This window comes from Brachionichthys hirsutus, chromosome 2 (genome assembly GCF_040956055.1).
Source record: "Brachionichthys hirsutus isolate HB-005 chromosome 2, CSIRO-AGI_Bhir_v1, whole genome shotgun sequence".
NCBI lineage: Eukaryota > Metazoa > Chordata > Actinopteri > Lophiiformes > Brachionichthyidae > Brachionichthys > Brachionichthys hirsutus.
Window position 1 is genome coordinate 8,314,354 of NC_090898.1, and position 14,251 is coordinate 8,328,604.

General features: G+C 43.1%; 1 protein-coding gene across 1 annotated transcript; it reads left to right on the top strand.

The window, feature by feature from the left end:
• Window positions 1–92: 92 nt before the first annotated feature.
• On the top strand, window positions 93–13,937 carry ctnnbip1 (catenin, beta interacting protein 1). The gene is made up of 4 exons (XM_068752296.1): window positions 93–134; window positions 6,797–6,911; window positions 7,779–7,869; window positions 13,879–13,937. The coding sequence occupies exons 2-4, from the start codon at window positions 6,816–6,818 to the stop codon at window positions 13,935–13,937; spliced, it is 246 nt and encodes an 81-aa protein (XP_068608397.1). The 5' UTR covers window positions 93–134; window positions 6,797–6,815.
• Window positions 13,938–14,251: the final 314 nt, after the last annotated feature.

The window sequence follows — 14,251 nt, forward strand, 5'->3', positions numbered from 1 at the left end:
CTCGCTGCGTGCGTTGAATCAGTCCGCCGGAGCTCTGCCGACTGGGAGGGATGTGACCCCGGAACAGGACGCCCTCCGACAACAACACACCATTCAAACATAGCGCTGAAGAAAGAAAAGCTGGACCAGGAGGGGTATGTATAAGCGCTTATGCCCCGTTATCTGACGGGACGTTCATTGTCGGGGGGGTTATTGATCCGACATACGTGTTAGTGCCGGCGCTTACCTTCTGTCAGCGCAGCGGCACCTGGATGGGGTTTGCACCCGCAGGAACTTCATTCAGGGCTTTTGTCTTGGGCATGCTAGCCAGCTAGCTTGGCTAGTTAGCAATTACTGCTTTGCCATTCGCAACTTGGGTTTGCAGGGACTAAATTAAACGTTTTCGGGTTTAAATTAATGCGAGTCACAAGTTACTGGGTATGCTACCCGTATTTATTAATTTTTCTTTCCAAGACGGGTCTTTCTTTGGATTTGTCTCGGAAATACGTGGTAGCTGCTTGCTAGCAAGAGCGCTGCTACAGTTTCAACAGTCTGTATCTCTCAACGTGATTTCAAGAGACATGTGTAACCTGACCCACTTCTTAGAAAGCAAACTTCCGTATTATTATTTCGTCATTGTTTTGTTTTTGTTTGTTTGTTTATTGTTCAGAGTTTTGTATTTGAAGAAAAGGTCCAACATTAATAAGTAGCTCACAGTGAAAACTGTAAAGCGCAGCTAACGTTGGTGTAGTGTGGAGCGTCAAAGCCTCGTTTGGGGGCATTTTAACAATATTGTTCTATTTAACTAATTTACCTGTTTCCTACTGTGGGGGGGGCAGGCATCAATCAGCCTGTAAAATACTTAGGTTTTAATGCTTCTCCAATCACAAAGCTTCTCCCATTTGTTCACTGTGTCTCAAATGTTTATGTCATTAGTTGTTTGTTCGTTTTTTACATTTGCTTGCTTTCGACATAGCTCCCTCATTGGGTTTCTATTCTTGGATCATGCCACCATTTGATGCATTGTGCCACCGTGCCTTTTACAGTGCTTGTTCCCCCCCCCCCCCCCCCCCCACTTGTCGGATGGTTGCCAGCCCTGTGAGTGGTGAAGCTGGCACCCTGCCGGCAGCAGGGCAGAGCATTGATGAGCTCTACAGCCAGTGGGGTATTAGAGCTTGGCTGCTCGGGAGGTGCTCAGAATCCTACTGGCAACCAGCAGAGTTGCTCATGGATTCTAGTGTCAAACTTGTCACAGATTGCACATTCCCCCCCGGTTGACTGGGTTTTGGGGAGAAATTAAAACCGCATAGCGCTTTAGATATTTATTTTTTATACCGCTTGCTCAACCCCGTTTAGCCACAAAGGGAACTTCAAGCACATCGGGGAGGGCGGATTGATTTGTCTCACAATTTTCCCACACAGTAGCCTGTTGTGACTCACTGGACACTGAGCCGCTTGCATCGATTTGTGGCTACGACCTCCAGGAGACCACAGAGACTTGTAATCGTTTAAAAGACACATTCTTTTCAGTTTGAGGCCTTTCTTTGTTGTGTCAGCGTTCCATCACATCAGCCCGTGGATCCGATACTGTTCAGAATTTTATGGCGTGACATTCATGTAGTTAAATCTTGACTCCCCACTTCCTGAAGGGACCGGTTTCAGTTAGCTGCTTCTATTTCGGTTCCTTCGAGAAACACTGAGGATTGTGCTTAAAAGTTCTGAGATGATAGCCAAGATTGAATTATATTTCATTTTCTGTTAATAAAAAACAGGATGGATCATATTGTATCTTAGAAAAAGAATAATCAGGTTGCCTCAACAAATCGCTCAATTGGTTTGTTTGGTGCAGAAATGACCACAGAACAGTTATACAAAACCAAACATGCAGCTACACAAGCCTGTACCCTGGGTGGGATTGTTGAGTTCATGCCTCGCATAGTGGCAACAAGACATGACCTAAATATCAATCATGTTTTCACAATCAAGTTCATCACCATTGTCCCCAAATACTGTAGCCATTGTTGCGATCGCTGTGTAAGTGGGGGCATGGCTTCCCACGAAGGCAGCGTGCCAGACATTTGGTAGGTCCAAGCCAGAACCTTTTTTGGCCTACAGTGTCTGGCTCATGCTGTTTTAGGGCCTTACGCCGCCCCGACCCATGGGGGGGGGGGAGGGGGGAGGGGTCATGCTTCTGGGTTTGTGGCTGCTTAAACTGTTTTCATAAAGTTTCCTGGAAATCTGGATGTTTTATTTGGTCATCAGACTGACTTCACTTTGCCAGTCAAATTGCTGCAGTGTTAACTGATATGTCAAATATCTAAAATATTTGAATATAAATGCAAGAATAAGTTATCAAGCGTTTTGACCATCAATAAATCAGTAGAAATTATTTATCAAGCTTTTGCTTGATCACTGTTCCAGCTTATAAAATGTGTATACAGTATTTCGCGTTTGGACAATTAGGCTACCTACTTTGTTTTTGGCTAATTCTTTTCATACATTTTATAAACTGAATTACTGAATAATTGACTGACTAAGACATTCATTTGCAGCCGGTTTCTGCAGTTGATTTCTAATCAGACCGATGCTTGTTTCTGTTGCTCTTCCCCGATGAATGACAGGATTGCTCTGTCCTAATTTCAGGATCAGCAACTAGTTGTTTTATTAGTTTTTGTGACATCGTTAAAGTGTGCGTGAGTGTGTGCGTGAGTGTGTGCGTGAGTGAGTGTGTGCATGTGTGTGTGTGTACCTGCAGGGACACAGCTGCTCTACAGATCCAGGCCAGGTTGTTGGCAGCCCAGCTGGCCGCCTCCCCAAGCTTCTAGCCTTCTTGAGTTTCTCACACAACTTGCTTGGCATGTCGGAGAAGCTGGTGTTGAGATTCTAGCTATTTCTCCTGCCCCGGCTGCTGACCCCTCCGGGTCTCGTAGACCTTTTACATTTATGTTAAGTCAAACTCCACTGAGTTGCAGTTTTCAAAGTCTGTTTGTTGCTTTTCTGCTGGCTGTAATTTGATTTCTAAAACAATCAGACATCATGCGTCAACAGACGCAGAAGCTCGATATTTGAAGTGGGCTCCGTCTGACTGGGCTGATGATCTGTGGTGGCGTCTGCCTTTTTACCAGCACATACAAAGGCCCATCACATGCATGCTGCGGTCTCACTGTGCTACAAGGCCCTGTCACCATGTTGAAATCATCTTGGGACGCCGTCTTTACGGGATAGTTTCTCAAGGACACACAATGGATCCTGAATGCTGATGTTTTGTTCTGCATACATGGAATGTAACAAAATGCACATCAGAAGAAAATTATAATACTATTAAGGCCAACCATATGGCAGATATGCTGCCGTGTGTTTACTTGGCTTAAGACAGATGCTTCCTCTTTAGGTGCCTCCATTACCTGCTCGTGCAAAAAAGAAACCATTGTCTTAGATTATTTGTGACGACATGCCTAATTGGTGAGTGTGTTGCTACTTTTATTGCCCTTTGGAGGCATTTAATGTGCTCAGGGTAAACACTGGGTTGGGGCTCAGCTAGCCATAAATGCTGCATTGCCAGACAAGAGAACTGAGTTCACCCAATTCATAGAAATCATGTGTCCAGCCTCCACAATCTGCACGTCAATCGTGTTGTGTTTTCTCTTTCTTTATTAATTACATCCAACAATACTGTAGTTTAGCTTGGCAACATCACAGCATGGACAGAGAGGGGGATTAGCTCCAGATCTGCATTAAAGAAAGCCCTTGATTGTGCCTGAAATATTGTCCGCATGTGTCTGAGACCGGCTGAGGATCCCCTGTGGGATTAGTGTTGAGCCAGCCCACCTCAAGATCTCAGCATCACGCACAGACAAAAGGAGCCCGACAGAATCCTTATTGTGATCCTTGAAATCATGTAACGTGTGTTTCACTGCAGGGCAGACGCACACAAATAATGCTCCAAGTAGGGTAGAGATTACAAGGTTAATATTCAAAAAACACTATTTAGCAGCACAAAATGAATCTTGTTTTATATCTGATAATTATGTGGAGGTGTCTGTATTGTTCATAAATCAGATTAGGTTTAAAAATGGCAGGATTTAGTGACAGATTAAAATACAGCATGGCTAAAACTGCTAATTACATAATCACACTCACAGGCGTGCACACAAAGCAAAACTAGCAACGCATTAGCTCAGTATTCCAGCTAGCTCTGTTGCTGGCGAGCGGCTTTCTCCTCTGCTGGTGGTGATGTCACGGCAACCAGATATGCTTTTTTGATGTGGATAAGTTCATCTTTCTAGCGAAACCCTTTAAGCTTGAATAGCTTGTAGTGGTAGTTACATTTGTCATATTCAAGCTGTTCAAGTGTTCAAAGTTGACAGTTTTTCAACTTATTTATAATTTTATTAAGATTTTTAAATTGTTACAATACAATACTTTTAAAAACTCAGTCTAATTTATTTGGAAAATCACCCAAATGGGTCGCTTTTATTTATTTTTACAATTTTTTTAAAATAAAAGCATTTTAAGTCACTTTTTTCTGCCTTTTTTGGACCGAAAATTAACCGAACCGAGCACCTCAGGAAACCGTAATTTACCCACAATTCCACGTTATTTCAGTATTTGATGTTCGCATGTCAGGTGATAATTGGTGAAAATACGAAGTGCCAGCAGATAGTAATAAATAAGGACTTCAATAGCAAATATCAGAGGATCAGAACTATCTTGGCCATGAAAGCAGCAGGCCTATTTATATAGACGACTGCAGGATTGTGTGGCCTTTTGTTCTGTACCAGACATGAAAATTGTTAAATTGTCAAGTCTGAAAGCATCCCCGAATATTAATGGCGGTTTGCTGCATCATCCTTGTTTTTAAGACGCCTTTTGAATTATGTTTTCCTGTCATTGTCTCCATCCTCTACTTTGCAGTGAGTGATGTGCTCGCGCTGTCTGCAGCGGGCAGACCGATCTTCCACGGTTTATGTCAGATCACTCATTCTCAGTACGGAATCGTCTCTGGGAGGTTTCGCTGCCCAGATTCCCAGCGTCTTCAATTATTTTACATTTTTTGAAGCGAGGAGCTTGGAGACGTGATCAAACGTGTCACTGCAGTCACTACTCTCTATACACCCTCCACCAACATCCTCTGTGCATCACTACCCCCACCCAAATATATTCACACACTCCTACCTCCCTGAAGTGTGCGTTGAGCGGCTGACACCAGAAGGCGCTCTCCAGCGTTTCATCTCTGTCCAGCTTTGAGACGATGCACTGGCTCTCAAATTAAACCGTACCTGATGTTAAATTAAAGTGAATGTTTAACGCATTCATTCCTGTCATTCAGCGTCCTGCCACTGCTTTGTGTGGTTAAACAGCACAAATAGACAAAGTCACGTGTTGTTGCCATAAGCAGCCCCCAAAGGTAAAAGTCTTCAGCTGCTCTGTTCCACACGAGTCCACATGCGTACAGTAGCACCCGAACCCCAGCCAATGGCCAACAGCACCCCATTCAACCCCCCCCCCCCCCCCCTGGCTCTGAGAAGAGGGGACGGGGAGCCAGCTCCTCAATTAGATATAACCCCACATCAAACAGCCTGTCGGCATGCATTAGTGGTGCTTTGTACAGATGAGAGGCCAGAACGATTGTTTCAGAACGATTGTAGCCGCTGTGGCTGTGTATGACAGATTCTTAGGAAAGAACAAGTCCTGACTTAGATCCTGAAATTCCTCGCCATTAAATTTCATTTGTTTTTGCTGCCGGATTGATCCTTTCCAGCATTCACTCTGGTCCTTTTTAGTAAGATCCAGCTACATTTTTAGACACTTTAATTAGCTGTAAGCCAAAATTTGTTGCCGCATTACAGCAGTGATATAATGCAAAGCAACCGACCCTGATGTGTGTGCGCTACCACTGCAGAACCATCCCATTTCTGTCATCTGCATTAGCTTTGGCAGTTCTTTTTATCGACTTATTTCCCCCCCCCCCCCCCTTTTTGCCTGTATTTTGTATCTCTGCAGACTGACAGTGAAAATAGGTCATTAGTTAGACGGAGAATAAGAGCTGGAAGGAGCAGGCAGGGGCCGAGAGCCTTGTGAAAACCCATGAAATATTAATGGCAGCCAATAACGCTGTGAAATGCCAAACCTGCGCTGTGTCAAGCCCCTGATTTCTGGATTGGAATGTTTATCGCCAGGACAACCACATTATTGGCGTTACCTACTTTTACTTAGCCTATTGATTCATTGATGCATGTGAGTGATCATTTTTTACCATTCTCATGTTTGTCTGTGTTTTGTAATTTTGATTGCTTGTGAGAGACAATTTCCTTGATTTGGCATCTGGTTTTTGTTTGTTATATTTTTTTATATTTCAACTCCATTTCACATACTACTTCAGTCAGAAAATGGTTGTCATTATTTATTTTTCAGGATAAAACGTTCACTTTAAAGAATGCCGTTTATTCTATTACATGAATTGCATATAATGATTGTAAAATAGTAATACATCTGTTTGTGAGTGTAAACAGGCCTGTATTATTTACCCCCAGAGTAAATTACTTAGATTCATATTTGCTGTATATCTGAGACAGCATGTTAGAAAACATACAGAACAACAATGGCAGTAAAAAAAAAAAAAAAATAGACTCATAAGAACAAAACAAATTTATGTGTAATTTTCAGTCACTTTGTTGAGGGAGTTTGAACTGGTCCTCAATAAACCGTCGTGTAGCTGAAACTATTTAGTGCGTGACTCGTATTTATTTCTAACAATGCTTGCGTCGCTGTGATTTTTCACGTGATTTGTGTAACGTGCATTTCTTCGTGTGTCCAGAGCCACGGGAGAAGGGGGGATGAACCGCGAAGAGGCCCCGGGTAAGTCTCCTGAAGACATGTACGTCCAACAGAAAGTACGAGTTTTGCTCATGCTCAAGAAAATGGGATCAAATGTAAGTATATTTTCTTTCTTCATAAAATGATAGCAATAAGTTTTCCCCATTGAAATCATGTTAATGTGGCTGTTACTACGGCACCTGAATGCCCCTCCCCCCCACTCCAAATATATTCAAGCTAAATTTATTTCTAATTTTGTACAAGTACAGGTAGAAATCTACAACCCCCACCGTTGTGTGTACAGATACGCACTATTTGACAATCTAGCACCATTCTGCAGAAGTACCTGTACAATATGCTATATTTACAGGTTTCATTTTTAAATCAGTGTGGAGAAAAAGCCAGTCATTCAGTCATTACCTTCTCACAGTCGTCACTCTGCTGGATTTCTTTTAACTTAATCCACGTCCCGGCTCCGGCATGTTGACGACATAGAAACCAGACCACAGATTACAGTTTTCATTTTGTGGTTTTGACAGATGTTGGCTAACTTGAGAACTCTTTTTAGATATAAGATCTGGTGTTTGCAGTACTCTCAATACTGTTACTCAAATTTTAAAGAATAAATTATAGCCAAAGAAATGTTTTAACTATTGAGGTAATTTCTGATCTGCTTATTATAAAATGATGTTGAGTGTTTGAAACCTGCCGTCGTTATCAACTATTGCCAAACTTGGTTCTGTCCCAAACAGAAGTTCTCTTTTCTTGGGAGTCTGAAGCTATAAATCCAGAAGTTATTCAGGTTCTGATAAAAAAAAAAAACAATGTGCAAAAACTATTTTGTGTCCCTGATGTCACATGCATACCTCTGTGAAGATTTCACTTCACTCAGTGTGGTGAAAACATCCTCAGCTGCTTCTTCAAAAAGTGATTTCTGTCTCAGTTTTATAACTTAATCTGTCACTGTGTCTATTCTTCCTCAGCTTACACCTAGTGAAGAGGCTTTTCTCCGGAATTACGCAGGTGTTGTCCACAGTCAGATGAGTCAGCTACCACAGCACAACATAGACCAGGGTAAGTCGATGTCTGTTTCCTCTGGGCTGCAGGCAGATGTAGAGGCCTTCCACCCTGCAGCAGTCCCTGATTTTGGACACTTGGTTGACTCTTAGAACATCTGGCTTACTGGCAGAAAGATGTGCATTCTTGAAGAATGAGTGAGAGACAGCGCGATCAGTGAAGGAGGGAGATGCAGGTTTCGGCAGTCCGGTGCTGTTGATACTGAAAATCAATGCGGCTTGCCTTTTTTAGCAGGTGTCTTGATCTGGGTGATTTATTATAGCTTTTATCTGTTTAGACCAGACATGGGCAAACCCAGGCCCGGGGGCCATATGCGGCCCGTTGGTCTTTTTGATGCGGCCCGCCAAACTTATCCAAATTATATCATTAAATAAAATTGTATTATAATTAAACCTCATTCATTTGACCTTTTCCTTGTAATGCTGCCTGTAAAAGGCCAAATCCTTTAATGCGATAGCTTTCATGTGTCATTTATATTAGTTCACACAAATACTCCATCCATCTGTTCTTGGTCCGGCCCCTCTGCCAAATTTTTAGAACCTATTGTGGCCCGCGAGTCAAAAAGTTTGCCCACCCCTGGTTTAGACTCAAGATTGGTTGAATCTCAGACCAAACTGCAAATCCAGTAGCATGGGTGTTGAGTTTCCACCAGGAAAATGGCCAGCGGTTCCTCTCGGCTCCTTGGAATCATGAACACGAAGGTTCAAGCAGCCCAACATTTTGTTGTCCATTATTCAGCATATTCCGAAGAATGGAATAGAGCCATGTTCGTAGAGATGAGATTACCTGAGATTAGCTGGACATCACTCAATTAACCTTGTTATTGAGGGACACGTCTGATAGTAATTATATTCATGCATTTTATTTTTCAAAAAAGGTTATGAAGGGCTTTGGAACCTTACAATAAATTAATAAAACACTGTACTTTAATTCAAGGCTTTTCCTCCCGAGAGAAATATTTTGAGAAGTGATTTAAGAAATGATACCGATTCTGAAAACCTCAGATTGTTGGACAGGAAGTTACAGAAAGGATAATTGTATAGGAGGGTCATTTTTGGCCTGAGTCGGGATTAAACTGCAGAAAGCCTCGGCCTGTGATCTGGGATTATAAATCTGACTCAAAGGTGAGCAAAAACTTTACATTTGAAAGCTGTTGTGAGTCCTATGAAAAGCTTCTGAAACAGGATTGTTATGATCATGTCTTCTTGTTTTTAATTAAACGTTTAACAGCTGAATTTTGGCCCAACTGAAGACGAGATAGCTTCACAATGTAAAGAGGATCCAGGAGTCTTGATATGAAGATCTAAAGATCGGAGATTTAAAGACCTGGTTTTTGAGATGTTCTTGAGTTGATGCAGACAAGAACAAATAACTATTTGTTTTTTTAAAGAAATGTCTTTGCTAATTATAACCCAGAAACCTTCCAGCTGCAGATTTCCCTTTTTCAATGCGACCTTAGACATACTAGTTGTACTTTTGTGGGCCACCAGATGGTAATCTTGAGCTTTCTGGTGTCGTCTTAGTTTTCAAAGTCTCAAACCACGAGAGGGTGCCATGGCGCACAAGATGGTGTCCCTGCAGAGACCCGAGGCAGCAGCAAATGGATTTTTCTTTAAGGAGATTCGTCAGCAGGCTCAGCCCAGACATGGCGGTCAGATAGGAGCCCCGCTGGGCTCAGCCTGCTGGGGCCCAGGCCTTGCGTTGTCTCTCATGATGTTAGACTCTCAGTGGCGCTGCAAGCTGTGGAAAATGTTTTGCGCTTATTGACGTGTTGTGTCTCCTTGTCTGTGTCCTTCCCCTGCAAGAAACAATCAGCAGCATTGTTTGAATGGAGGGATTAGGTTCGTTGTTTGGCTGTAGATTACGGAGGCAAGTCAATCGCATGTTGACTGTCTTTTCATCCTGGCGTTCATTGTTGTCCATGTTTTAATCTTAAACCGTATCCTGTATTATTCTGTTGTATTTAATGGATGATCAAAATGTGATGCTGGTCATGGCGCAGTTTAGATTACTCATATCTCTGTCACAGCAGAGCTCTAAGTTCAGGTCTTATTAAAGCAGTTCTTTTCTGTATTTTTAAACATCTGCAGACAGGCAGCATGCAGTTTTTCCTCTTTCTTCGTGGCCTTTAGTCAATAAAGGACTCACTGTCTTTGTTCCGTCAATACTGCTAAGAAGAGCCTCATTAATTATGAACGCATGTGCCCAGAATGTGCATAAATATCAGACACCTCTGGTGTGATTTGGCTCCCTTCCACCTTCTCGGTGCACCGATAAATTATTTGTGCTTCGCATCTTATCTGTGATGGGGCATGATGAAAGAGAGTTAATCACTTTTAACCGCTGACGGGAGGCACTGCCGTTTCTAGGCGGCGGCTTTTGAGGCGGCGTGAAGATGTTCGGATTTAGACGTGCTAACTGGGGGAAATGGATGGCGGGTAACATTTCATTGCTCAGTAAAAATGTGACGTACCTGTACCAAGAGATAAACATTAAACTGACAAATGACCTGCGAGGAGACGTTCACAATCAGAGTAATCTGTTACTCACTGCTCCACTGCGGTGAACAGCAGAAACCCTCGTTTGTTAAACTGAAGTTTTACAATTCAATTACTTATTGGCACAATCTGCACTGAGATGTTTCTAACCGTATGTTCTGTGCAGGTGTATTTACAGAATGAAAATCCTGTTGTAATAGTAACAATAAGTTAAGCTCTCCACTTAAATTAAGGCAGGGTGGATCCTTAAGACGAAACAAAGAACCAGGCTCAGCCGGCCCCACACAGGCTGCTCTGAATAATGACTCTGTGCCTCATATTGTTGTTTTCTCTTTATTCAGATCACCGGACAAATCCAAACAATCTTTCTTTTGATCCATTTCATTGGGCTCTTTGTCACAGTTGAATTTTTCCTCTTTGGTTCTAAAGCCCTGCATGAACATTTTCAAAGCGGTTTGATATGGAATCACTCGGCGGACCGAATCGGTAACGACTCGGTTATCACGCTTGACCGTTCCCATCGAGCCGATAAATGTAGTTCACCCAGACATTCCTGTTTCACAACGAAGGAAATGCTCTCTGCCCATTGACATATTTCAAGGCCTTAATAAAGCGAAACATTTTGTTTTGCGATTGCTGGAAGAGATAATGACCGAAACGTCAGCAGGAGCAAATCCAGACAAGGCCTCGTACGAGACTCCTTTAGCGTGTTTCGCATGTTTTACTCCAACCCTCTCTCAGTGAAGATCTTTCTGTGGATGACTAAACACAAGGAAGAACCACATCGGGCTCGTTTGCTGTGGGGCGCTGCCCAAAATGTAGCTGCTTCGTGGGATGAAACTCGGGCTGCACTCGGGCTGCTTTCATTTACAACTCATCAAACATTTTGTTTGTTAAATGTAGTTTTCAAATCGATTGCTTTCTGACCCGCGGAATAAAAACCAAGTTAGATTTGTCAGCTCATTGCAATTACCCAAATATAAGATGAAGCACATGTCATATTTTTGATGGTTATTTACTCTCTTTTACGGAGCAATTCTTACTTTAAAAGTATTTATTGACAATGAATCAGAATATTTGTTGTTGAGATCATTTATTCCGGGGTCGCATCGGGTCTGGTAACGGTGGGGTCAGTGCAGAGCGCAAGGATGCACCAGAGAGCCTAACCCAAACTATCTGGAAGACGTTGCTGATAGTCTATATCTGTCACTAGGCAACAGCTCTGAAAGATGTGTTTGTGCGTGTGGGTGCCACATTGTGTTTGTGTTTGGGGTGAGGTCCAAACATGGCTCTCGAGCACAGTAAAACAGATATAGCGCACTCGTTCGGCTATGTGGGTGTATTTTGAGAGCATTTCTGTCCGTCATGGGGTTCCGGTCACACAGTCCTCCCCCTGAACTGTTACACAAGGTCGAACTCGTTCACGCAACCACAGAATGATTCGTGTTGCAGTTTATTGTGATGAATGTTGTGTTGTTGCAACCTCATGAACTAAAGCGTTGTCTCTAAAGCAGCTAAAGCAGCTCGTACTTCCCATAATGTGCTATTACATAATTATCTGCTGCTCGAGGAGCGTAGTCTCTATGTGGCACCCCGAGCAGGTGAGATTCGTATTATCATCCAAAGTCGAGCAGTTTATCCCGAGGCCGAGCCGGAGGTCATGTGATCACCGCCATTTATTTGTCCGTCCGTCTGTTAGCACGATAACTCAAAAGGTTCTGGATGGATCGTGACGACATTTTCAGGAAATGTTAGCAGGAACAGATGATTTTGGTGATGATCCAGGAGAGATCCTGGATTCTGGATCACTTTGAAATTATCGGTAACATTGCAGTCAATGGAGCTTCAAAATGTGTTCCTCAATATCTCGGTTGATTATTGACCGATGTTTGTGGAGTTTGACACAGTCATGTAGGGCGGGGGTCTCTACCTCACCACCGAATTTCATCTGGATCGGATCCAGAATGACGTTAGGAAAAAATAATGGCATTTTAACGTTAAAACCTCATTTACGGATTCAAAAATCAGTTAAAAATACACATCAACGCCGATTCACATTTACTTTTCATAGTTGGTGTATAAAGACAACAAGAACAATTTGTAACCTTTTAGTGATAATCCAGATCACCATGTGGACGGTGTAAATCTAATTAGGAGTAGAATGAGCTGCTTGGCGGAGGTCTGCGCTCTCTCAGTGCTCTTCTAGCTTTAAGTCACTCTTTATTTTTCCCCTGTGAAAGCCAATTTGGAAAAGTCTTCACCAACTGGCTTCCTGTTTTCCATTGCATCACTAAGCCGGTTAACTCCCGCACAAAAAGGAGCCTAAAGGTTCATATTAAAATCGGCCCTTCCCTAAATTCTTGATGTTAGCAGGCTCATGGAGACCTGCATGGAACATGCTAAGTATTGCCTTGCTGATATAGCAAATTGAAAGAAGTATTCTGTTGTTGGAGTCTGAGCTGTCTGGTGGATGGGGGTCAGTCAAAAGTCTCCTCTCTTATCTCTACAATAATTAACTGGAGGCGCGCAGCACACAGAACCACAGACGGTGCTGCTCATTTTAACTGCAAAGGTGAACTGGTGTGAAAGATATTTGAGGTCAAAGCCTGCCAACAGGTTTTACCTGGCATCTCTGCATAGCAAGGATAGCAAATATACAATATAGAAAATAAGGCCTATATGAAAGAACAGATTATATGTATATCAGGAGAGGAGGAAACATTTAGTATTTTGTTGAATCGTTCTCAAATTAAATATCAAGGCGCGTGTTTGTTTATCAGTGAAAGTCTGTCTGAGTTGGTTTTAGTAGGCACCAAATATTTGCATGAATTTGGCAACTGATTGATTCCTTGTTGAACAACAGCTGTACGGCGAGTCTCATTCGGGAACCTGGCAGTATCCACGAGTTGAGAAATTCATTTTGTTCGAAATGAAGTGCTAAAAGCGGAACTTGTTTACGATGCGTGGTTTCTTTTACCTCTTTTCTTTGATTCCTCTCCTCAGAGCTTCGTATCACTCGCAGTAATCTAACATGGATTACTCACTCGGTACTGAAGTGTAAAAGCAGACGCAGGAGTTTTGACGGGAGCGAATCCTCCGATTTAAGTGTGTCAGAGGCCCACTCCGTCTCCGACAGTCTCCCATCAGGACGCTGCCGTGGCCGGAGGTGAAAATGAGCCGACAGTGTTTTCTGGCCGTGTATTTTCTTCCAGTTTTCTATTCCCAGCTGAAAGGCTCTGCAGTAACTGACAGGATTCTATATTTGGCAACATCTCTGTTCTCTATGAAGCTGTCAATTAGTCCTTAACAGAGTCGACAGTCACTGCTGAAGTCGTGCATGACGGAACAAACGCCTGTTTTTCGTGAGCGGAAACAGATCCTAAATCCTACTGCAGGATATTTTAGCGCCTGACATCAGACGCTTATGAACATAACTGAATGCACGGTGTCACTTTACCTTAACATTCACGCTAATATCTTCATACATGTCATTCTGTGGCGATTGCAGGTGCAGAGGACGTAGTGATGGCGTTCTCACGGTCAGAGACGGAAGATCGGCGCCAGTGACCTTTGCCCCTTTCAGCCTCATTCCACCCCGTCGCAACCCACAACTCCTCCCACACAGAATCCGCAACAACCCAAACTCCACACCTACGGCACTGACGAGTTCAGGAGTTGGAGGGGTGTACGTCATCAGGGACAGAAGAGGAAGGGAAGAGATAGAAGAAGGTGGCTGCCTCGCGCTCTCCCACCTCACACCCCTGACTCCTCCCCACACAAGCTGGCACGCCATTCCCCGAGAAGCTCTCGAGTGTTTCAGCGTGGGCTGAAGCCTCGGCAGCAAGAAAGTCCGTGAAAACACTCTCAGATTGTGTGTTTTT

What these genes read in the sequence shown, in the direction of transcription:
- ctnnbip1 (XM_068752296.1), top strand. Translation starts at nt 6,816, where the DNA reads ATGAACCGCGAAGAGGCCCCGGGTAAGTCTCCTGAAGACATGTACGTC. An exon ending in TCAAGAAAATGGGATCAAAT is followed by an intron (nt 6,912 to 7,778) that starts GTAAGTATATTT and finishes ATTCTTCCTCAG; the next exon opens with CTTACACCTAGTGAAGAGGC. An exon ending in ACAGCACAACATAGACCAGG is followed by an intron (nt 7,870 to 13,878) that starts GTAAGTCGATGT and finishes TGGCGATTGCAG; the next exon opens with GTGCAGAGGACGTAGTGATG.